The sequence below is a fragment of the Polyodon spathula genome, chromosome 13, assembly GCF_017654505.1.
Source record: "Polyodon spathula isolate WHYD16114869_AA chromosome 13, ASM1765450v1, whole genome shotgun sequence".
Classification (NCBI taxonomy): domain Eukaryota; kingdom Metazoa; phylum Chordata; class Actinopteri; order Acipenseriformes; family Polyodontidae; genus Polyodon; species Polyodon spathula.
In genome coordinates, this window is record NC_054546.1 from 18,909,942 (window position 1) to 18,934,586 (window position 24,645).

The following is a 24,645-nucleotide window of genomic DNA, read 5'->3' on the forward strand; positions in this document are numbered from 1 at the left end:
TGGTGTTGTGTTAAGATAAGTTTACCTTGCCCTGTATTAAAATTGTATATGTGATGTGTATTTTACTTATTTATTTTACAAAATAACAGCAACGCAAACCACATTGCTCTGTTTCCACATGTCCATAAAAAAAAGAGGCGCAGCGTATTGTTTCAATAGGAAGTAATGATGTCCCTTGAAATATTTAATATACCAGGTTCGAATGTACACTCATATTTATAACTTGCATTCAATTGCGAAGCTGTCTCGTTAATAGGTAGCTGCCCATGTGTCTGCATATATCCTCCTAGCCTACAGTCCCGTATTAAAATGCTGATGTAATCTGACTGTGTCAAGGCGATAGTATTAACCATTATTACCAGTGTGACCATTTCAGCAACAAATAGAGGTAAGGTTTTCCACAAAAGCAGCTGCGGCAACTGCGAGGAGTCTGAAACGCAGCTTTAGATCCACTTTTTTTTTTCATAGGCGTACAGTAGCAGTAGTTCATTGACTTCTGTTTATTTACTTGATTTACTAGATGTTATGCAGCAAAACACGTGTTTATGTACACATCGCACTGGTCGTGTCCCAGTCCGTGTGTCATTAAATTCCACCTTTTAAACATGATTGATAAGGCTTCTGTGACGTCAGTTGCAAGGCAAGTTAGTTTACCTGCCCACAGCTATACCGTCCTGTGTCTCCTGGAGTTTAGGAATCAAGAGGTACTTTAAATCTACGTGGATTGCACTCAAAGTAAGATTTATCTTTGTTTTCTATAACTGTTTTTATTCTGCGGCTTTATAATTTGCTTTAGTTATTTAGCCATATATGTTTTTTGCATGCAGACCAAACTTTTTTTTATTTTTATAAATAAATAAATAAATCGAAAACAGTAAGAATTATTCACATTGATATGTGATCGCTTTTTATTCATTTGGGTGTCAAAAGTTCTGCCACTTACTAGAAAGCATAATGTCAGATATTTTGAGAAGGAACATACTGAATATGTCATACAGGGCTGACCTGATGCATAAAACAAGTATTTTAAAGCACAGCAAATGAAAACAAACAAACAAAAAAAACCTTTTTTTATAATAAAAAAACCTATATAATATTAAATAATATTTTAAACAATATGTAATTTGTCTACTTGTTTGCCTACACATATTTTGATCTGAATTTTGTCTGTCTCTCAGTGCTTACAGGTAATGGCACAAAATGCGACGTAGACACACAGATTAGCGGTGTATATTATCTTGCATGCAGATGTGAGCATTCGCTTGCTGCCTTGTCGTGTGCTCCGGGGATGGAAGCACGAAGTGACCTGTTTCTCTCTTGCAGAGTGAAAGCGTTCCTCCGTGGGTTCCTGTGAAAAATGGGTGCACTGCAAACCTTCAGGGAGTTCAGTGTTTTAGGATGGCTAAGAGAAGGCAGGCAATCGAGGAGGCTAATTCTTCTTATCGTGTTCGTTGCACTTCTGCTGGACAACATGCTCCTCACTGTAGTCGGTATGTATGCGATTAAACTATTTTAAAATTCGTGATTAGAACCAGTAGAAAATCTACTGACAACAGGCTTTTTGCTTTTCTTATTAGCATTACAAATTTCTACAGCCGGTATAAAAAAAAAAAAAAAAAAAACACCAAATAGACGGCTGACAAGAGATTTACATCAGGGATAAAGATAAAGAGGTATTAATATTTTATTTAAGGGAAATGTTGTATTAAGCTTTTGCTTTGTGTATCTTAAAAAGCTGCCTTCGTGCCAAAATGGTTCCACTGGTAAAGTATACCTTTATAGCAAGTACTAAGGTTGTGATTCAAGAAACCAACATAATGCATATTATATATATATATATATATATATATATATATATATATATATATATATATATATATATTAGCTCAAAGAGCCAACTTCCCAACGATATGTTGTACATATCTTTCTCAAGGGAGCATACTGCTAACGGTTGTATAGGCGATAACAAGCCACGGTTTATTTAATATTTATCTTGATGGGATTTCAAAAGATTCATGACATTAGCATTGAAGTATCCAGGGTCCAGGGTAGGGTAAAGCACAAACACAACTGTTGGATATGAATTATCTATCTATCTATCTATCTATCTATCTATCTATCTATCTATCTATCTATATCTGTCTATATGAAATTACTGATAGCTTTTATTTCTGCGTATTATCATCATCACTGTCGCGGCTGGATATGTTTAGATCATCGTTGTGGTTCTGGAACATTTTTACACTTTTGTTTTGAAGATTACAATAATGTAATTATTAGGGAGAATGTGTCTGCAGGTATATCTATCATACAAAGAATGTCATTAAAATGTAATTTATATTAAACTTTAACTTGATAGTTTAACATATCTGGGGAGGGGGATGGGGAAGGGAGGCGTTTTCAAGAGTGTCCTGCTTCCTGCTGTTTTATAAAGTCATTTAATACCCTCTACTGCTGCAAGTAGTAAAAAAGAAAAAAACATCTACCTATTTTGCCTGGAGTGAATTTCAATCAGGGAAACACACAGCTAACATTTGGAGAACATAAAAAAAAAAAAAACTGGACTGTCATTAATGTGTTTCTGATAAAGTGGAGTTCATGGAAGGTACTTTGGAAGAATGCCATAAATCAATAGCATGCACTATTGAATTATAATACAGAAAGGCATAACATGATCGTAGAGCATGTTGATTGGGATCCCTGACACTATACAAAACCACACAGTTCTGTAGAAAAGCTTGTTGCAGCTGGCCTTATTGATTTAATATTGGACACAGACTTAAATATTTGACTTCTTCCGTACAATTAGATGAAGTGTGTTGGGAATAGTTTGGTGCAAGTGCTTCTCCGTATGTTTAGGTATACAGGTTCTGGCTGTTTTCAGGTGTGATTTGCTGACTGTCAGTATGCCTGCTTTAGAATTTGATTATGCACAGTAGTACCATTGTTTTGTGAAATTGATAATATTGTTCTGTGGAAGGACATGGGGGGGGGGGGGGGACACCGATTGAAATTGGCATATCATGATTTATATTGCTTATCATATCATGATTTATATTCTTATCGAGATATTGTAAAGCTGTTATACATATGCAATTCTAATTATTAGTACAGTAATTGCAAATGATAATCATTTATGTTAATTGTACATTGCTCTGTAGCGACTATATACTAATATTGTTATAAAATGAGAATGCAAAAGAGGTGTACACGGCTTACAGCTGCTTCATCTGGTTTTATATATTGGACTACAGCGTACCAGCTGCCTTATAATTATGAAAGCATCAATTATCCTGTTATTTCCTGCAAAATGTTAATCGGTATAAAAAATGACTTTTTTTTCTTGCAGATATAATGTATGTCTTATTACCCCCATTGCATATAATATGAAAATCGTACCTAATTTATGAATGCTAAGCTATTCAGATTTTTCAGTTTGATTTTATTCAGATTTGTGTTGACACTCCATAATCACTTCATGGCCGTGCTTGGGATGGAAAAGGTTATGTATAGCTGTGTAAAGATAAAAATTTTAATAACTAGATCTTTGAACATATTAATTAAAAGAAGCGTGTCCTGGCAGCGCACTTGGCATGCTAACATAATTTCCTTTAAGTGACGTATATGATTGTCGGATTCCGTATTTCAGTTTCCCAGTTTTATTCTGTGGTTTTTTCTCATTGCATGGTTAATAGGGCTTTAGGTTTGAGTCATTTTATGCAGCTCTGCTGTCTTACAATTCACATTTTGTGATTTGGACGTAATTCCGAACACAGGACGCAACACAAACACACATGCCATATACAGCACTAGCTGTGTTCCACTCTTGTGCAATGCACATGCCATGTATAGCACTGGCTGTGTTCCACTCTTGTGCAATGCACATGCCATGTACAGCACTAGCTGTGTTCCACTCTTGTGTAATGCACATGCCATATACAGCACTAGCTGTGTTCCACGCTTGCGAAACGCATATACGATATACAGCACTAGCTGTGTTCCAGTCTTGCGTAACGCACATGCCATATACAGCATGTTCCACACTTGTATTTCTGTCCAAAATAGCATCAGTGTTGACCTGGATTGAAAAGGGCCAGCACACAAGACATGGCTGTTCTGTTTTGCTGCTGAAGAAAAAACAAGGTGTGCTTGCTGTCATTCTGTGCAGTCTGAGAAAGAAAGAAATGCAGAGCCGGGCTTGGGTTCATGGCCATTTAGCAGTTTTAAGTACGGTATATAATAGATTTTTATGTAACATACAGGCTTGTTAAAAATAAATCTAAATTATCTTAAATGGTAACATGATATTTAAAAAAAATGTTTTAACTCCTCAAACAAACAAACAAAAAACATAATGCATTTGCAGTAGTGTGAAACAGATTTTATTTCATTAAAACACATTTTTACAGTCACTGGCATCTACCGGCCAATAAACCCCCAACAGATTTTTTAAAATGAAATTTTGCTGTTGGTGAAAAATTGTGTTGAATGCTTTTATTTAAAATCACATATTCCAAATATCCCAGAGCTCACCCTCTCTTTGGGTTATGGGCAGTCTCTACACCTACTTAATTTATTTAGTATGTTTCCTGCACAAGCACCCCAGGGTGCCCTCTAAGGAGCCTCTCTATCCTAAAACAATAATATTTATTCACCATGGCAAGTGTTCATCTGCCAGGGCCGTCCGTAGCCATCCATGAAAAATAACAGAGGCACTTGCCCAAAGTGATATTGTCAGGAGCTTGTCCCTGTTGGTTTCTGTAATATTCTGATCAGTTGATTTCAAAGTGGTGATAATAAGTGGAGAGTGACATTACCATAATATTAAGCAGTTTGTGAAGTGTGGCATACTTACATACAGGCTTTTTCCATAACTTTAAAAGCGTTAAAACTATCAGACACGAGTAGGCAAGCATTCGTTACTGAAGAAAGCACCAGCAGCAACGTTTTGAGTTTTTACCTTACAGCTGCACTTCGCTTGCACGTAGGGTTCCAGTGTGAATCCTAAGAAGCATATTCAGAGATTGTCATCTGCAAACAATAATCACAGGGAATGAGCAGCGTGGAAAGCTAACACTGGGGGGTGGCTAAATAGTTCACAATGCCAGTCACAGCAGCAGTGTGGGCTGTAGCTCCAGGCAACTTAGCAGCTGTTTGAAACAGCAATTGGTGTGCAGCTAACAAGTTTAGGGCTGGCTGGAGGAGGGCAAGTATTGACTCAACAAAACCATGATCTGTATTTTATTAACAATTAACCCTCTTTATGGTTCTGCCCTTAACCCAGAAGGTCGCCTAATCAATTTAAACCTTGGTCGCACATTGTGGGGCAGACAAAAACCTTTTCCATGAAATGAGTCAAGCTAAAATAAATTGCAGGTTGATCCTTGATGCTTGTCTGGTACAGAGCTCATATCTAGAGTTTGAACTTTCATGTTTAACCTATATAAAAAATGACTAGTTATCTGTTCAGAAAAAAAAAAACAACAAAAAAAAAACCAGAAAGGTCACCTCTTGTAGTGGATGGTATGACACTTACATGCATCCCCAGCCACAGCTATCAGTTTGAGGGACAAAGCTGGTGCCTGTGACCTATATCATCACAGAGTAGTATTGAATACAAAATGGCAGTGAATAGTTTCATGGAAATGGGATATGTGGTCTTTTAGACCTAGATGTTATTAGGTAAGCAGATGAGTGTTAGTATTGCAAAGAAACTAATGTGATGTCTGCGCAATACCATTTGCTATGTTAGTAAGGTCCATTTATTGATTCCAATATCATTTCTGCACAAGGTCAAATGCACCCCACTTTATCAATTCCTTGTTCCACTGTGTCTTGAGTTAGCTTAGTTGGAAAACATCCTCCCACAACTTCTTACCTTGCAGCTGTCTTTACAGACCTGGGGCAAATCATTGGCAAAATAAAAAACAGTAGAGGTCCCAAGACAGAACCCTGGGGTACTCCCTTTGTAAGAGGTTTCCAGTCAGATGGGCAGCCTTGTTTCGAGACAGCATAGACCCTATTGTCCCAGTAATCAGAAAACCAGGTCAAGGCTGATGGACCTAAGCCAGAACCACTAAGCTTTGCTAGCAGAGTAGCCTGTGGTCAACTAAATCAAATGCTTCACTAAGATCTGTAAAAACAGCACTGACTAGTTGTCCCTTATCCATGCTCCGAGCAAAATAATTTGTCAGCAATAGAATAGTTTGCATTAAGGCCAGGTTGTTTATCAGTATGACGATAATTACCATTACCAGAAGCAGTTAACTGAGGCTAAGTATTTTTTACAAGATATTTGCAGGTGCTGGGAGTATAGATATGGGTCTATAATTCCCACATCCAGTGGCTTACCAGCGTTATATATTAAAATACTTGTAGCTAACAAAACAGTACCATAGAATTTCCCTGCCATGCACATCCATTCACTATATAGGTCTCAAAAGAGATGTTTTGAAAAACACATGATCTGTAGCAAACGTACTTTCATTTTAAAACATGATATCTGGCACGACACAAGGTTAAGACTGTACTTTTAGTTGGTCTTGTACTTCCTGGGTCATTTCACCAAAAGAGTGAAATTATCCCCATCCCTTCACTGCCCTCTTTCCTGTCAATAACCAATCAGCTGCTTTTCCCTATTGACTGACATACTTTTAGCCAGTGACATGCTTTGACCCAAAAGACACTTCAGGTGAAATGACCCAGGAAGTGCAAGGTCAAACAGATAACCAAAGAATAAGGCCTAGAGTAGTACCAGATATCATGTTTTAAATCAAGTGCACATGCGCTATAATGTATGTTTATTTTAAAACTGCACGTTTGAGACCTATGTAGCTAAATGCAAATTTATGGAATTATTTTGTTAGTTACAATTACATTAAGGGTAAGTGTCTGATTTATTTGTCACCATATATATGTGAAAGGTTGTGAAAAGGTAGACCTACAAAAACATTCAGTACACTGAAGGCACTAACTGAAATGTGTGTCCATAATATTGTTCATAACAGAGCTGGTGATGCTGGACAGTAAAAGCACGTCATTGACATCGCCTCTTTCTTGTTTTTCTAGTGCCCATTATCCCCAGCTACTTGTACACAGCAGATCACAAGGCCACTCCAGTGAAAAACCAGACGGCCAGTCCTGGGCCAGACTCTGTGCCCTCCTCAAACACCTTTCAAAATATCTTCTCCTACTATGACAACTCCACCAGGCTACCTGGCAACGCCTCTGAGGAGACATCCCAAAGAACAGCCCTTTTCTCCTACACCACCACCAGCAGCCCCGTCACCAATGCCACTGAAGACCCATCAGACTGTCCCAAAAAGGACAAGCGTCTCTTAAATGAAAATGTGAAAGTGGGTTTACTGTTTGCTTCAAAAGCCACCGTGCAGTTGATAACTAATCCGTTCATTGGACCTCTGACCAACAGGTAGGTTCCTTGAACTTGTATTGAAAAGTTTTAGAATGATGAATCCTTAATCCAAATTGGAATCCAGCACGTCCGGTGTACAGATGTGTCCCCCGATGCACAGAACATCTTATATAACAGTAAGAGACACACACAGTGTATTAACTTATAGAAAGCAAAAAAATGGCATGCTAGTAAAAATGATACATATTAATAATAGCAACATGACTACAAAGCTGGATGCAAGATAACCCCATTTATTTGTTTAAAAAAAAAAGAAAAGATAACTTGGTACATTTTGTAAATATCATAATATGGCTGATGACTGTACTCTTAACTTGGCTGGTCAGATCCATGTAAGAACATCTCTTGTATACAATCACACTGTGCTGCGTTTGCATGTGGAAGTGTGTGCAAGTATGATTTGGTTAAAGTCGCTTGCAGTTATTGTGCTGCAGAGTTTTAAAGAATAGTACATCTTTTTTACATTTAACAGTGATGAGAGTGAACTGGGTCCCTGGAGCATCCCGTGCAGTTCTGTCATTTTTATTGAAATTCATTTTTGGCACAGGGCCCACATACATATAGCAAAACCATTAAAAGACATATTGGATTTAGGTCTACAGTGCACATGACATTGCACAAGTAAGCTTCTAATGTTGTTACAAATAATTATTACACATCTAGAGTTTGAACAAAAAAGGATTTCTTCATTTATGTAAAATATTTTGAAAACTGTAAATAACTTATTGAAAAAAACACTGAGAATAAGTAGTCCATTTCGCTGCAGTCGCTTGTCTCTTCTAATAAATTGAAGCATTTAAACTTGTGTGTCAAAACCATTATCAAAATACAGTAATTAGATTACTCTAGAATAAAATAAACTGACTATATTACATTTAGCAGAGCTGTGAGTAAGACGATACAATGTTTTATTACTGTAACTTTTGTTACGCAGCATTATAATAAAATCATAATAAAGTTGATGTTTCAATATGAATAACAATGATGCTTCACTCACAGTAAATACAAGTTATGCTGCTAAACAGACACATCTGAAATAGCTAAGAAATTATTAATTTGACTTGCATTATATTCTGGCTGGGACATTTCAATGTGGTGATTTTAATAAGCATAGTTGTCACTTGTGAAATATGTGAAATTAGAGCTTTCATCACACACGTACACACGATCGTAAATGTGTCTTCAAGAAACCCCCAGGCCTGTGTGCTGTCAGCTGTCCTCTCTTGAACTGCTGACATAACTGAAGCAGTGGGGTCTGGGACAGTCGGAACAGCATTTTTCACATTTCTGAACAGGTTTGGTAAGTTTTATGAAGTGACATGTAGATTTTAAACAGGTGTGGCACATCTCTGAGGGTGAAAGAGACCTTCGGTGTAAATGATATCACCAAACCTTCTAACAACCTAAGTTATTTTAAGTTCTGTGAAGTAAAACGTAAAGCTATGGTTCCCAACTGTAAGGATTTTTCCACAGACCAAAAATATATTTATTTATGCTTATACTGGTATTTCTTTTGTGCGAAATGCCAATCAACTTTCAAAGGCCAGCATGAGAGTAATGGTTTAGAACTGATAGATTCAGTTGCATTGTTTGAACTATTTTATGGAAATTGTATGAACCTCTGATAAAAGCAGCATCAGATCTTCACATCACTGCCCGAGAACTCATGAATAAACGGTTAAAGGCTGGTAGTATTTAATAAGCCCTTCTCTGTTAGGCAAATGCATTATGATGGCTCTTTTGTATGCTTGTTTTTTTCAGAATAGGATACCAGATTCCTATGTTTGCTGGCTTTTGCATCATGTTTCTTTCCACTGTCAGTAAGTACTTCTCACGTTTAAACTATTACAGTACAGTAGCTCAGATTTCTAAAATAAAAAGTTTAATGCCATGTTTTATCTGTCTTGCAGTGTTTGCTTTTTCTGAAAGCTATACTTTACTTTTCCTGGCGAGGTCTCTGCAGGGAATCGGCTCCTCCTGTTCATCAGTGGCAGGTTAGAACACACAGCATCTAATGCTCTGTTTATATGAAAATGTCAGCCCTGAATCCAAAACAAAAAAGAAATAAGTAAAAAAAAAAACCACATAACAACACACATCTGAGTAAAATAAAAAATAAAATAATTCCCTTTCTATAATGCACATATAGTGAAGCAAAAATGTAACTTTCTGTTAATTAACCATGCATAAATCAACCATGTAATCAACGCTATGTTTTTTACAACTAGTGGGTCATTTTAATTAGCAGTTTTTAAACTATAAATAGCCTGGCTCAACAACGGCCGGGAGTTCAGTTCGAAGTGACAGACAAGCAAACCAAATGCGAGAAGGAGAGCGGTTTAGAATAGGGGAAGAGGAAATGGGCTCTCCTCAGGTTCGGCTACCGGAGGGGGGCTGAGGTGAAGCCCAAAGCTTCTTGTCTCCCAGAGAAAGTTGCAGCTCCTCTTGCAGCAAAAAAGTAAATACATTAGGAGTGATAACACATCATAGGCCTAATATTTGTGTAGTTATAAAACAAATGCTGAATAAGATTTCTGTGTTACAAATTACCAGCACAGCTTTTCTTCAGTTCAGATACTGTATCAAAAGGGAGAGACAGAAAAGACTGAGAAGTTGTTTAGAGTTTGAACAACACTGGTACTGTATTTACTGTAGAAATATTGCATGAATTGCTAATATAGGGAGTTGGGAGACATGTTGTAGGAGCGTTATATCAGAGGCGCGTTATAACCGAGAGCCTTAGAGTGAGGGAGCACTGTATATATATATATATATATATATATATATATATATATATATATATATATATATGTGTACAGTATGTGGGCATTATTTGGCTTGTGGGACTTGTGGGACATGTTTTAAAATGTTTAACATATATTTATTGAAGATTTTGAGTAAGTACTGTAAGGGGGTCTGAGTAGAATAGAATTCCCACCCCTATTCATTCTGTTTCAAGGATGGTGCATTGGACAATGTACTGTATATATGCCATATATCCAATTTATCCATACACTATATACAAATGAGTATGGTAAATAATTTAATTGACTTGTAGTAATTTAATACAAATGTCCGGAAATGCACATTTGCAATGCAAATACAGATTTGTATATATTAACCGGTTACCCACGACTCCCCATTACAGAAGGGGGTTTTCTAAGTAATATTGTTTGTTATCAGGTATGGGGATGCTGGCTAGTGTCTACACGAATGATGAGGAACGAGGGAATGCCATGGGGATTGCATTAGGAGGCCTGGCTATGGGAGTGCTGGGTAAGTATATTGATGCAGAGAGCAGTTGGTTTATTCACTACATGAAGGCAGATCTAAATACCCCCGTGGTTTGATTAACTAAAATAGGGCAGAATTACACTGAAGAGACTCCTGTGCATTTACAGAGCCCTGTTTAATGATCTAAATAGTGGCTCTATTAGATCTGACGCTGTACAGACCCACAGATCTATTCACTTAAAAATGAAGTGAATCCTACATATGTCACATGTATGAATATAAATGATACAGGGACCAATAGTAGATCAGCCTTTCTGTCTGTAATTGAGGCTTTGTTGCCATGCCGTTTTACTGAACTCCCTTCAAATGGGTGCCTTTTCTTTTTTTTTTAACTTTTCTTTTAGGGACTGTTAATGATCAAATTGATTTGTAAAGGACATTCTAAGTATAAAATGATATGCAGCACAGACAAATAATTAAGTGCAAAATTGTACGGGGACAGGGAAAGGGACCGGGGGAGGTGGTGGGTAGGATGACTACATAACATTTGGTATCCATGGAAAAATAAGAATGTGGAAATACCATATCTATTGATTTTAAAGGTGAAACAATTTCCATGGTAAATATTTTATTTTTGGCCGTCACTTTTGCAGACATGTCAAGTGTTGCTCATTAAGGAATTTTTTTGCTTTGTTGATTTTATAAGGAAGCATTATTTATTTATTTATTTTTTGAAAGCATGCATTTTCTACATCCTATATAAATATTTGCTTTTACCTGCATATTGGCAGCACCAGCTTTTGAGATGTGTGTTTACCAGCTATCTGCTCTGAATCTACAAAACAGCTACTTTAGAAAAAAGTAAAACATTCAAGTCTTAAAACATCAAACCTTTCTTGCTGGGTAGTTCTTGGGTGATAATGGTAAGTCTGTCTGTGCTCTAACTAATTTCAGAATTAACATACAAACGGCACATTCAGCAATTACATTTTTTTTTTTTTGGTTTTACCACAGTCAAATTTTTTACTTTACATTTTCTTTCACAAAAGCTTCAAAATAGAAACTTTTTTTCTGAAAGGACTTCGGTCTGGTATCTAAGTGACATCTCCTTTTAGAGTCAAGAAAATACCCTTTACAGGACTGATCAGTCCTTTCAGGGTCGGATCATTTCTTATCTGTTCAAAGGTGTTTAATTAGCTTTCAGACATGTACTACCCCCCCGATGGGTCACTTTCCTTGTTTATACATTTAGGTTGTTATTATTACAATATATTATATAAACCACTGTTAAAAATATCAACTGCTATGCTTCCAGTATATTTGTATCTGCAGATCAGATGTATTGTTACTTATTGTGCCTTTAGATTTTTAGGGAACCAGAGAAAGTGCTTAAGCAGGTGTCACCAGATATTGCGCTATATTATTACAATACACAGACACACAGGCTGAGGGGCGAAACAAGCTAGAGAGTGCTACATGCTAGAGAATGAAGAGTACACAAAACAACATTCTCGGTACCACTTTCTTTTTTAATCAAGCTTGTTGAATTGTTTAAATCGGAAATTACCGGACATATATATTTTTTAATTGTCAAAAAATGTTCCTACTTATTCAACTTGTCTGTTTACAACTGTTTGCAGTTTCAATTCTTCTATTTGGAAATCAGACAAAAAATGTTTTATAAGAGCTTTTATGAGTTTAGTTCTGAGAATCACGGTTTTGTTTTTGCTTTCCCTTTCAGTTGGCCCCCCCTTTGGCAGCGTGATGTACGAGTTTGTGGGGAAAACGGCACCTTTTCTGATTTTAGCAGCATTGGCACTGCTCGATGGAGGTCAGTGAGTTTAACGTATTTATTTAATTAAAGTAACTGCATTATTAAAATTACAGTCACCAAACGGTGTATTTATATCTTGCCTGCCTACAGCTCCATTCATGGAGATCTAACATGTGCATTTTTGGACAAGCAGATTGCTACCTGTCTCACTTGATTAACTGGTATTTTGTGGATTGACCAAAAATATTTGCTAAGGGTTAGGGTTAATACACTTCATGGATAGCACACAAAATTCACAACAAGGCAAGATGTACCTATATTCCAGAGAGACAAAGAAGTGGTTATGGAAGGTGTAGACATCAAGCTTTTCAGAGCTCTTTGTTACAGTAGGAAAAATGAAGTAAGCACTGCAGGCCTGTCTAGGATTACCATATGACTCCATGTATGTGAGGACAGTTCAGGCTTTTAACTGTGCCAATGCATTCTGGCAAGTGTAGTCCTGCGAAATGGGTAAAACATACCAGAAAGTCCAGCAATGTGAGTTGAAAAGCCTGAACTGTCCCAAACAGTCCTAATATACATGGAGTCATATGGTAAACCTACACATATCTGTTAAAAGTACAGAACGGTTATGCGAGTTAAAATCTTACACCAGTTTATTTATAAATGGTTACACATTTCTGTGTCTGCAGTTGCTGGCTAACACTGCTAACAAACACTTGATTACAAAGTCCAGACAGCCTTCACAATGTGGAAGGTCCCAGAGAAGTCTTGTTATTAACCCCATGCTAATACCATCTTAAGTTAAATAAAATCATACAACATTTCCTGCCATTATCAAACCAGTTGTTTCAACCACTGAAGTGATACACTAACAGACTACACCTGAAAGTAAGGAATGCACACTGAGAACTTTCTTTAGTTTATGTAGTATATTGCCAGATGCATTTTTTAATTTTTTTTAATGAAAATTCATGCTTGCTAAGATCTGTATAACAGCTGGAAATGCACTACAGGTAAGACTGATTTAATGACCTTTTATTTAAAAATCTTTGTTTTGTTGTCCCACAGCTTTGCAGCTTTTTATTCTGCAGCCATCAAAGTCAGAACCTGAAGTAAGTAACATATAAAAAACCAGCAGAAGCTTAAATGCTTTTTTTATTGAGGGTAAAGACTGTGTGAAATTACTCTTCATTAATTAAAAAAACAAACAAAAAATGTTTCTTAAGAAATAAGAAAGAATTAAACATATAATGAAAATAGATTTATTTCATAGTCACTTGAACAGGTTAGTACTGTAGTATTGAGCCTACTGATTTAATGAGTTGTAAATCTCAGAGGTCAGTGATATCAACACCTACTGTAAACCCCCGCCAGAATAGATCAGAGAATTTTCAAGCTTTAGCCATGTAGTTTTAGGGCTATCCCAGGGTAAATGCAAACTGGTAGCTGAAGCAATCCAGGCAGATTCCCCAGTGTTCTAAAATGCTCTAATGAAATCCAGTGACAGCTTTTTAGACTCAACCTGTTAGGATAATAAAACTACCTTTATATGCAGTGCATAAGCAGGGAGGGCAGCATGTGTGGGGTGTTAAAAACAGGGAACACCACAAGATCTATAGAGACTGACAGCTAGGTCCATGAGGATGTGTACTTGCCATCAGGCTGAAATGACACTTCTTAGACTTACTGTATCTGATCAGAACATCTTATATGGAAAAATAGGGGGAGTCGTCTTCCCCAAACACATGTCGTCATGCACAGAACCAGTAACTGTATAATTCACGATGACTTCCCATTAACCCGGATATTGGGCATTGTGTTATTGCTCATTTGTCAGTGTTCTGTTTATCTTGAGCACATCTTCAGATACAGCCATGAGCTAATGTAGGCTCTTGTCTGTGTCTAGCAGACTGGACTTTCACTATTGATTCTGTTTTAGAGCATCGTGTTGTGTTTATGTGTTCTTTCTGTTAACTTTATCTAATTCTCTTTGACAGAGCCAGGAGGGAACATCACTCTTTGCACTTTTGCGGGACCCTTATATCCTCATTGCTGCAGGTAGGTTTGATATATATATTCAAGGGATTTAATATAATTGCTGTAGTAGGTTCCAATGTAATAATGGAACTCTTTAGCCAATAAAAGGAGTTCCATTATTACCGAGTAACACACCACAGCAGTGCAATTGCAATACAATTTAAATTAAATAATCAATATGTTTTATATGACTAGGCATCGAACGCAGCTCAATAAATGCATTTGTTTTAAACTGTGTACAAGTGTTGTGTTTTTTTTGTATTTAATGAAAGGCACACTCTTTTCAGAAGTGGCAGATATTAAAGTGCTGAAATACATCCCCAGCTTGTGATTCCACCCACTCCTCCAATTACCGGCCTCTTGTTTGGAGAGGCTGAACCAATAGAATGTATATCAGAAAAGGTCATGCATTTTGAGACAATAAGGGTGTGTTTGTAAAATGCTAGTAGTGTCGTACAAGGCTATACTGCTTTATTATTTGTATTTATTTATTTTTTTTGTACTTTTCAGGATCCATATGCTTTGCTAACATGGCCATCGCAATGCTAGAGCCAGCACTGCCAATATGGATGATGGAGACCATGTGTTCAAGAAAATGGCAACTTGGTATTTGTTTATTTAAACTGTAGTGTCCAATATGAAAAAACAGATATTGTTCATACCCCCGCTGTTGCTGCAGCTAGTAGCAGGGGGGTGGCTGTTTAGATTATGACCAGAGAGCTTCAAAGAGGGAGCCAAACTACCTCAGGTAGTAAACATCAGGTTGAACTATGAAATGATATACAGTTGCAAACATTGAACCAGGAATCAGGGTCCAGTTAAGCATGGGATACAGCAGCTATAGTACAACCGTAATCCTCCTCTTAACGTTTTATTCATGTAGTGTCTTTCATGAAGATGAACAATTGCGTACTTTTTAATGTTTGCACTTGTGAATTCCATGCTGATAAAAGGTAAGGGATATTGGCATTGCAATGAGATGCCCTCATAGGAAAGAGAATCACCACTAAAGGCTGGTTCACACTGGGTATACGATTCAGACAGACACTACGAACAGACGCAGGCTGTAGCTCAGGTGTTAGTTCATTCTGATTGGTTTAAAAAAGACAACACTCTTTTGGAGGGTCAGGGAGTCGTGCACACAGCTGCATTTAACTTCTACACTGTGTAACCACAGTGCTTCTTTTTTATGATTGACAGCAAATGCCACCATTCAGTTTCAGGGTAAAATCACTGACGTTCGCTCAGACTTTGTTGAGCTGACCCGCTCAATCTAACCGTCCTGCTTTAAAGTTTCAGTAGTACACTACGTAGGCTGCTGAAAGACACACATCAAACACGGTTTAAATTCCTGAGTTGTTAGTTTTCATTCTGATTATTTATCTGTTTATTTATGGTACTGTACACGCTTAAGTATTAGTTATTTAGACATTTTCCGCTACATCTATACAAGTATCATTTATTTCCAATAATAAAAGGTAAATTGTGTTTTACTTGTAAAATTCTAAAGGAAAGAACAATGCGTGTGATTGGTTAAACGTGAGTGACGTCACCAACTTGTCGCTGAGGAGTGGAAATCTACCAACTTGGCCGCAGCGTCTTTAATCGTACATGTTGAATCATTACAGAAAATGTTCACACTGACCACTGTGTGTCTTTCTGGAATAGTGGGATGTATGAAAAACATACTTGCTTGATGCTAGTGAAGAAAATAACAAAAGTACGTTATTAACTACTATAATAGAAAATGACTTTTCTGTTATACAGATAGGGCTCGTCTATACAACTATTGATGCGAAATTGCTGGTCTTGTATTCGTCTTGCCTCTTTGTAAGGAAAGACCCAGAAGGAAAAGATCTGCTCATCGGTGCTCTGCGTAATGCGTGAGAATCTCTGTTTGCTTCTCATTTCAATATGTTATGTCTCAAATGTTTCTTCTAAAACCACTGCTGGACAAACAGATTAGGCATATTTCAGAAACTGGAGCCATTAAAGAGAGATGCATTTCAGCTGCACATATAAAACAAACAAGACAATCAAAATCTTGAAAGAGTTCGTGCTTTATTGAATCGAGGGTCTATTATACTGAAATATGTCTACTCATATCCACAAAAGGAAACGAGATTCTTAAGCCTTTCTTTGAGAAGCGTAGTACATTTTCAGCGAGATTCCCTTTTATCTGGAATGATCGAGATGTTGAGAAAACCATTAAGTTTGTAATAGCAGAGGTTACAAATCACATGAATGATTTGATGAACAAACAGGAGTGCTCAGGGTGGGGCGATTATATTTCTTTATTGAAAGAAGCCGACATTAATCTAAAACCCATGGATGTCACACTTTATTTAATTAATCAAAACGGACATTAAAATAAATAACTTTGAAGGGTTATAGCTAATGTAGTAATTCCTTACATCTTACTGGTCCTGTACTTTCACTTTATACAGTAGGTCTCACATTTTAAAAGCAGCTATCTGATACCATGCTTGGTTAAAGAAAGTTCTTGGTTTGCACACCTTTCATGCACCCTAGCAATGTATTTCTGGTCTTGTCAGTCATTATGAAGCAGCTGGCTGGTTTATGTCAGGGAAAAAGGGATGGGGACCTCAGGTATCATATTTGGTCAACTAGGAAGTGCAAGTACAAAGGCATACAAATGGAGAACATCATAATGAATTAAGTCCTAAAGACTTCTGGTATCTCCTGCTTAGTTTCATTCCTCTGGCCAGCAGACTTTATATTATCTCTGTATGGGAACTTCACAAGATCTAACACTTGGCAAATAAAGGAAATTATTATATATATATATATATATATATATATATATATATATATATATATATATAGATATGCTATAGATATATATATGGGTATTGTGCAGCGAATTACACGTCGAGTAATTTTTGAAACACCATCTTGAAAGAACAGGAAATGAAAGACTCATTCAGACAGTTTTATTATCTGCCTGTTTCATTATTGTAGGTCTTGGATTCAGAACTTTATTTCTATATTTTGGTGATGAAACCTCTGATAACCTTGTTTTTTTTTTTTTTTTTTTTTTTTTTTTTCAGGCGTTGCTTTTGTCCCCGCCAGCATCTCCTACCTTATTGGAACCAACATCTTTGGCGTTCTTGCTCACAAAATGGGAAGGTACAGGAAATTGTATTTTTCAATCAAATAATTTCAATCTGTTTTCTGTTTGTGACAGGTTATTAAAAGTAGGTTTGCTCTGTCAGTGTTGCATTTGAATGTTTGGATTAAAATATTCTAGAGATTGGAAATTGATTTTTCAATGAACAATCAGCTGAGACATTGAAGTAAAAATAAAAGGACAAACAGTGTACAGTCAAACCTGCTTAATTTCAGTCCTGTTACCCCTCCACTTGTTATCACCACATTGAAATCTCCAGGTCAGAATATAATGGTTCTCACTCCTGAACTCCACTTTGGTTAATATCACTCACATTTATCAGTCCTACAACTAAAACAAACTGATTTCTACCCCACTTAATATCACTTTGGAAAACAAGCTTATAAGATTTAAATGTAAGTAAGATGTTAAACTATTAAAATGTTACAATGTGTTGTAAGTGTACTGTATATTATATATTGGAAAATAAATTGCTTAACACAAAATTAAACACAACTGTATCAATAAAAATGCCTTGTACTATATTTGAGTTATACAGCAAAATAGGCATATATGCTGTATTCTATGTTTTAAAGCTTATTTTGCTAGGTCATTTGGTGAACTGATAAAGTCAGCTCTGCTTATTGTCACAAGTTTGCTTGGTTCGTTTGAAGTGATTTTGAAGGCTTGGGTTGCACTTGCAATTCCGGCTCCACACAGAGGTATAGTGCCGCAATCAACAACCTGGCTTCCTTCCCTGGATTCTTATGCTCTGTATTCAATTGCACGTTACTTAGGGTCACACAGACCTAACTGATTCTCTCACAAGTCAGGATTTCATAGTTGCCCTTTATCTTGCGTGCAGTGGGGTTCTGGTATAAAACTGCTGTAACAGCTGCTGTGCAGGGACCACTACAGTGAAATAAGGAACTAGACTCAAACGGTGAAATGAATTCTGCGAAACAGCTTAGATTGGATCGTGTTATTTCAGATGGCACAAAGCCGTTAAAAATAAATAAAAAAATATATAAGTCAAACCGCACAGTTGACTGGGGAGTTCTAGTTCATTGAGATGTTACAGGGGAAGCCAAACAATAATTGCCACTTGGTTTTGATTTCTGACCTCTTTAATTGCTCCATGGATGCTCTCAACTGGAACCCTGCACATTGCTGCTCCATCATTTGACCACGTTTCCCAGCACTTTGCTCCACTCAGAAAAAAACTGTTTTTCTGATGTTTACAGATCTGATTTTGTGAGCAATACATTGAACACACTTTCTTGTGTCCCACCCTGACCTGTATTAAAATATTTTTAAGAACATTTTCTTCTAAATTAGGTTATTAGGAACCGTAAAACAAAATGGGCAGAGACTTTGCATTGATGTGTTTATTTTATCCAGTAAACCAACTGTTCATTTCTGTTTTACGGAGTATTGTATTATAATTCAAATACAGGTATAGTGTCTTTATCAGTTTGGAATGCGCTTCTAATTTGTCTGTGTTTCTGTCTTTTTTTTTTTTTATTCACAGGTGGCTTTGTGCCTTGATCGGAATGGTACTTGTAGGAATAAGCATCTTATGTGTGAGTGATGTAGACGTTATTGCTGTAACTCTCATTGTGATCTAAAAACTAAAACATATCTTCTTAGTTGATCTAAGCTTTTAATATCTTGATGTGGAAACAGCTGAATTAAGAAGCCTTTGGGCAGATGTACAAGACACATTGCAGCCTATACCATTGATTGTAACGGCAGCAGATCAAATATTGTCCTTGTTTAAATCATTAAAAGAGTTAACGCAGAGAAAGACCTATTCAAAACGTTTGCCATTGAATTATTAAAGTTTCTCTTGGTATTTCTAAATCGAGCACTATTGATTGTTTAATGTTTAGAGATGATTTTCTAGTTTGGGAACACACAAAGGGTTGGCCCCTTTCAAGAACTGTTATAGTAAAAGTAATAATACAAAAAAAAACTTAATTGAATCTGCCTGTGTTTTGTATAAGTAGACACTGGTTTCATAAATATTAGTATATTTGAACATTTCTTGAGATTTGATAGGTAAAAATGCTGCTTTTCAATGAACCTCAAATAACAGGTTAACACTGGCCCTTATACATGTTTCCCATAGCAGAAACAGAGCAAAGTGTAATAAAGCAAAGGCAAGCATTGTAAAGCCCAGAGAGGTATAGTAAAGCATGGCAGACTATGGCAAATTAAAAATACAATTTTAAAATGACCGTAGTAAACATTCTTAAGGGAATTTTGTTTTTTCATCTCTTCATACAGGTACCTTTTGCCAAAAACATATATGGGCTCATTCTACCAAATTTTGGAGTTGGTTTTGCCATTGGTGAGTGAGCTTTGTCTGTTACCTCACTACATTGATGAAGCCGAACATATTTCGTTCTTGTTTCCTTATATATATATATATATATATATATATATATATATATATATATATATATATATATATATATATATATACTGTCCAGAACAAAATTGTCACCCAAATTTGACATCTCTACATCATGAATCTCCCTAAACTTTCGTAAAATTTCAGAAGTTACATGGTGTATATTTTACACAGGATCAAATAAAACCAGCATGTTTTTTGTAAAAGTATTCCTACAATCTTATAACTGATGCTGACTGGAGACAAAAAAAATGACTAGTAAAAAGTATGCGCAAGTAGTGGTGAGGTGACATGTCACATACTCGACCAGACCTATATAAGCTTTGTGAGAGTTCAGATACAGTGTGCAGATACTCAGTGATAATCATGAGAAGCAGAAGGATCTTGCTGACATCACAACTGGCCCGTCCTTCAGTGCATTGGCTGCATTGACAAACGTGTCCCTCAAGACAGTTTACTGTTTGTTCAAGACTCCCAATTTTAGAATGCAAAAAGACCTGTTTTTCCCCCTTAACTTTGGTTTTATTCAAGTCACAGTTGTTGCTATGATCGGCCACAGCACTAAAGCTCCAACAGTATGCTCTGCATCATACTTGAAAATGTTACTAAAAACATTAACTCTGCAAACAAAAACATACTCTAATGTATTTGAACTTTTCTAGCAAAGAAAGTCTTTTGTAGCAGTAAAATGATACTAACAGACATTTCTGCCTGGTTTGTAACAGGCATGGTGGATTCTTCAATGATGCCTATAATGGGTTACCTCGTTGACCTGCGCCATGTTTCTGTCTATGGAAGTGTGTATGCCATCGCAGATGTAGCCTTCTGCATGGGGTTTGCATTGGGTAAGCATGCTTCAGTGGTTCAGCATTGTGTTGTTTCAAATCGTTTCCATAAGTGAAAAATAATCACTTTTGTATGCAAGTACTTAAATTTGAACAGCAGTTTTCCACTTATGTTTTTCTAACTAATTCTGTCAACATGTAAATTCAAATGAATTATTATCTTACCTTGAATTTGATGGATAATTGTAGAAACTACAGGCAGACACCATGAAAGAGTCACCTTTTTTGTTCTTTTCAATTCAAAATAAGCATTTTATTTTTAAAAATACCAAAGGACCAGTGAATTAGCTTTACATGTACATAATCAGAATATGTCCGTTGTAACTGCTTCCAGTGTAAAGAAGTGTATCAATACATCCACCCTTTGTTAATTGTGACTCAAACTCAATGCTTTGTTGTCTATATCGTATCTGGGCTAACTCAAACTGGTTTACCATATATGTGCTGTGCAGTGCCAGGTTCTTTTGAATACTGTTTTCATTGTTACCTCTTGAAATGTCACTCCTCAGGCCCTTCCACTGGTGGTGCGATTGCTCGGAGCATTGGGTTTCCCTGGTTGATGACGATCATTGGGATCATTGACATACTCTTTGCGCCACTCTGCTACTTCCTCAGAAGCCCACCAGCCAAGGAAGAGAAAATGGTAAGTGACCTAATAATGAGCCTTCTACCTACAGAACCCAGCACAGAGTCTAGAACATTACAATCAGCTCAATTGTGATTTTCTGGAGACTTACAGGATATGCCATATCCATAATCTGTAGATACATACTGATACAAAAAGAACACAGGTTTCATAAATATATCACTTGTTTGCATTTTACATTCTGCCAGAATAATGGATCAGTAAGTCAATGTAACACAACATTCAGGTTCACTGATCAAACTGTGAAATTTGATTATGGATAAATATTTTTAGTTTGGTCATTTTAGCAATGTAATTGTGATTTTAGATAAAAAAATAAATAATGGAACAGGCATGCATTCCAGTGCTTAAAAAGTACATTTGCTTCAGGTTTTTTACAGATTGCCTTTTACAGATTGATACAAGAAGTCCCAGTGTATAGGCATTAAGGGTTACATTGTGTTGAGTGCACACAGAAAGGCTGCTTTTAGGGAAAAATATGATAATTCAGTATTGGAAGACCTTATGATATTAAGAGAAATGTGAAAAGACAATTCAGATGATATTTGAAACTGCTCTTTAATACAGAGAAATATCCATTACAGATCATGGCATTTTCTTTTATAATCAGTACTGTTCATCAGTGCTTCCATATTTATAACGTTCAAATTTAGTACCCCCAGAACACACAGAAGTGTTTACTAATAAAATACTTGGCTCCCACATTTAAATAGGCCTATATCCTCTTCATTGCTGTGTGTATAATGGTATCTTGCAGGGCCATAACCAGAGCTAACATTCTACCGAGGTCAAACCTAGGTTTCAAGCTGTAGCTGGCAGTATTTATGACTGCTTGGTACTGACTAATCAACCTCCAAAATCTATGTTACATGGCAAACTAACAGAAAAAATTAAGGCATCTTTTGTACTTTACCAGAATTTTTACTTGAGAATCAGCATTTATGATTAAAACAACCAAGGACACGACCTCAGTGTCCTCATAGCTAGTTTAAGGCCATGCTACCTTGTTAAATTTCCTATCTATGTATCTATTGTATAATGCATATTTTCAGTTTTGGCAGGGCAACTTCTCGAACTCCATAGCTTCCACACAAACTGTTTATTTCTTAAACGCTCCAGGCATTGTCTTTTGAGTTGGATTTCAAAGCTTCGGTTAGCACTCTTAAACAGAGCCCTCAGACTAGAACCTCTTCTCTATCTTCAGGCTATCTTAATGGATCAGAAGCACCCAGTCAAGACCAGAATGTACACTCAGAACAGCATGCAACCATACCCTCTGGAAGATGAAGAGTCTGAAAGTGACGAATAACAGGAGCCATATGTGTATGTTACCCCTCAGAATATCTATTTTGTTGTACAAACAAAGCAGTGTTTATGTGAACGTCCCATTTTAAATGTGCGGTGTCAATATAGTGTACTATTGAAGCATACCAAAGCTGTTTTTATTGCCAGTGTTACAGCTGTTTTTGTTATTCTATATAAAATAAGTAGCCGCCAGCCTTATAAAACTGATGTTAATGTATTTATGGAAGTAATTTACTGCTGGGAGAAGAAAAACAAATTAAATCAAGTCTTTGGTTTTCTTTAAATATAGCCTATATTTTTAATTATATATTTGCAGGTGTAAGTAATGTAAATCTGATAGTGGCATTGTAAGTGAAAAGTCGATACATTTTTACGTTTTTAATTGTCTGTGATGGGTTTAAATACAGCAGAGTGTGGTACACTTTCGATACATGATTTTCACTTCTTCTGTTACATTTAATAGGATCCCAATTGAGTTTTACCCTCCCATTATATGCTGTACACAGGAAACAATGGTGCTGGTGAGGTCATATTTACTGCAAAACTGTTTTTTAAATTGTTTTAGTTGTGTAGTGAACACTTCAAAATCAATATGAGAATACATTCTGGAAAACAAATGCAGTTAAATTACTGATAAAATGATCAAGAAAATGTGTTTCATATCCTTGTCTATTACAATTTAAAGGGCACATAAGGACCTTTTTATTTTATTATGTTACATGTTCCCATGTGTTGCTACAACTGTTTATATAAGGTGTGGTATTGTTTAAATTTCCCATCATCCTCCTTCTCACTGGTAAATCCATCTCAGTTACATATATGAGCAGGAGGATGATGGGAAATGTAGTTCTGAGAGGTCCATGCAGGTACATGTGAAGCCATCTTGAGTCAGGGAATGCAATTTAAAAGTTTAAAAAGTGGTCAGAATGTAAAAAAATAATTTAAAAAATAGACATACTGTACATAAACAGTTGTAGCAACACATGGGAACATGTAACATAATAAAATAAAAAGGTCCTTATGTACCTTTTAAACTAAAACCCACACACTGCCAGAGTATAATACTGTAATACCGTATATTTTTAAATATTGAACATTGAAGTTAGTTTTACATTACAACTTTTACAGCTTTACAAGCAAATTGTTTTTTTTGTGTATTTTTAGACGCACCACAGTACTAATTTAAACATTTTGCAGCGTTCATTTAATTCAAGAATTGTAGATAGTACAATTTATAGTACTGTTGAACTGAAAAGGAATGATAACCAAGGATTTAAAACCTAAGATGGTACCCAATCACTTCCTGTGCTGTAGGTGACTGTGTACCAGGAAGCTTGTTTATTTTACTTCAGTGTAGATTAGACTTGCAATGATCGACATGCCACTCCTTTTAAAGCAAGCTAGACATGGCAATAGTAAGGAACGTTATTCTCCATTTCAATATTTGACAATTTCCATTTCATGACAAACCACATTCTCTTTTTTATTTCTGTTCTTATATGGCACACAGCTTTGTCAGAAGCAGACCTTGTTGACAGTCCACCTAGTTTTCTGGGGGAATACAAGCTTCCTCTTTTAAAAAACTACTGTTTTAAAATATTTCCTATTGTAAACAAGATTAGTGAGTAAGCATCCAATAGATTGAAACAAAAACGAATTATTATGATGCTAATACTTTACTAAATAAAATAGTACATTGCATTTCGCCACACAAGCAATTATTCAGAGTGGTAAAAACTAGCTTAGAAATGATATCTGTCATAGAAGTTATTTGCACTGAAGACAAAGGACACAAATAACGGTACGACTTGGGAGAGAAAATA

The 24,645-nt window shown here is 36.3% G+C and overlaps 1 protein-coding gene across 1 annotated transcript; it reads left to right on the plus strand.

Annotated features, from left to right (window-relative positions):
- Window positions 1–397: 397 nt before the first annotated feature.
- Window positions 398–23,541, plus strand: slc18a2 (solute carrier family 18 member 2). Its single transcript, XM_041267398.1, has 16 exons — window positions 398–735; window positions 1,324–1,490; window positions 7,069–7,429; window positions 9,194–9,252; window positions 9,343–9,426; window positions 10,616–10,708; window positions 12,408–12,497; window positions 13,512–13,555; window positions 14,441–14,501; window positions 14,991–15,086; window positions 17,552–17,630; window positions 19,142–19,193; window positions 19,900–19,963; window positions 20,752–20,871; window positions 21,381–21,514; window positions 22,722–23,541. Exons 2-16 carry the CDS (start codon window positions 1,358–1,360, stop codon window positions 22,824–22,826), a joined length of 1,575 nt encoding a protein of 524 aa, XP_041123332.1. The 5' UTR covers window positions 398–735; window positions 1,324–1,357; the 3' UTR covers window positions 22,827–23,541.
- Window positions 23,542–24,645: the final 1,104 nt, after the last annotated feature.

What these genes read in the sequence shown, in the direction of transcription:
- slc18a2 (XM_041267398.1), top strand. Translation starts at nt 1,358, where the DNA reads ATGGGTGCACTGCAAACCTTCAGGGAGTTCAGTGTTTTAGGATGGCTA. An exon ending in TTATATCCTCATTGCTGCAG is followed by an intron (nt 14,502 to 14,990) that starts GTAGGTTTGATA and finishes TGTACTTTTCAG; the next exon opens with GATCCATATGCTTTGCTAAC. An exon ending in TGGAGTTGGTTTTGCCATTG is followed by an intron (nt 19,964 to 20,751) that starts GTGAGTGAGCTT and finishes GGTTTGTAACAG; the next exon opens with GCATGGTGGATTCTTCAATG.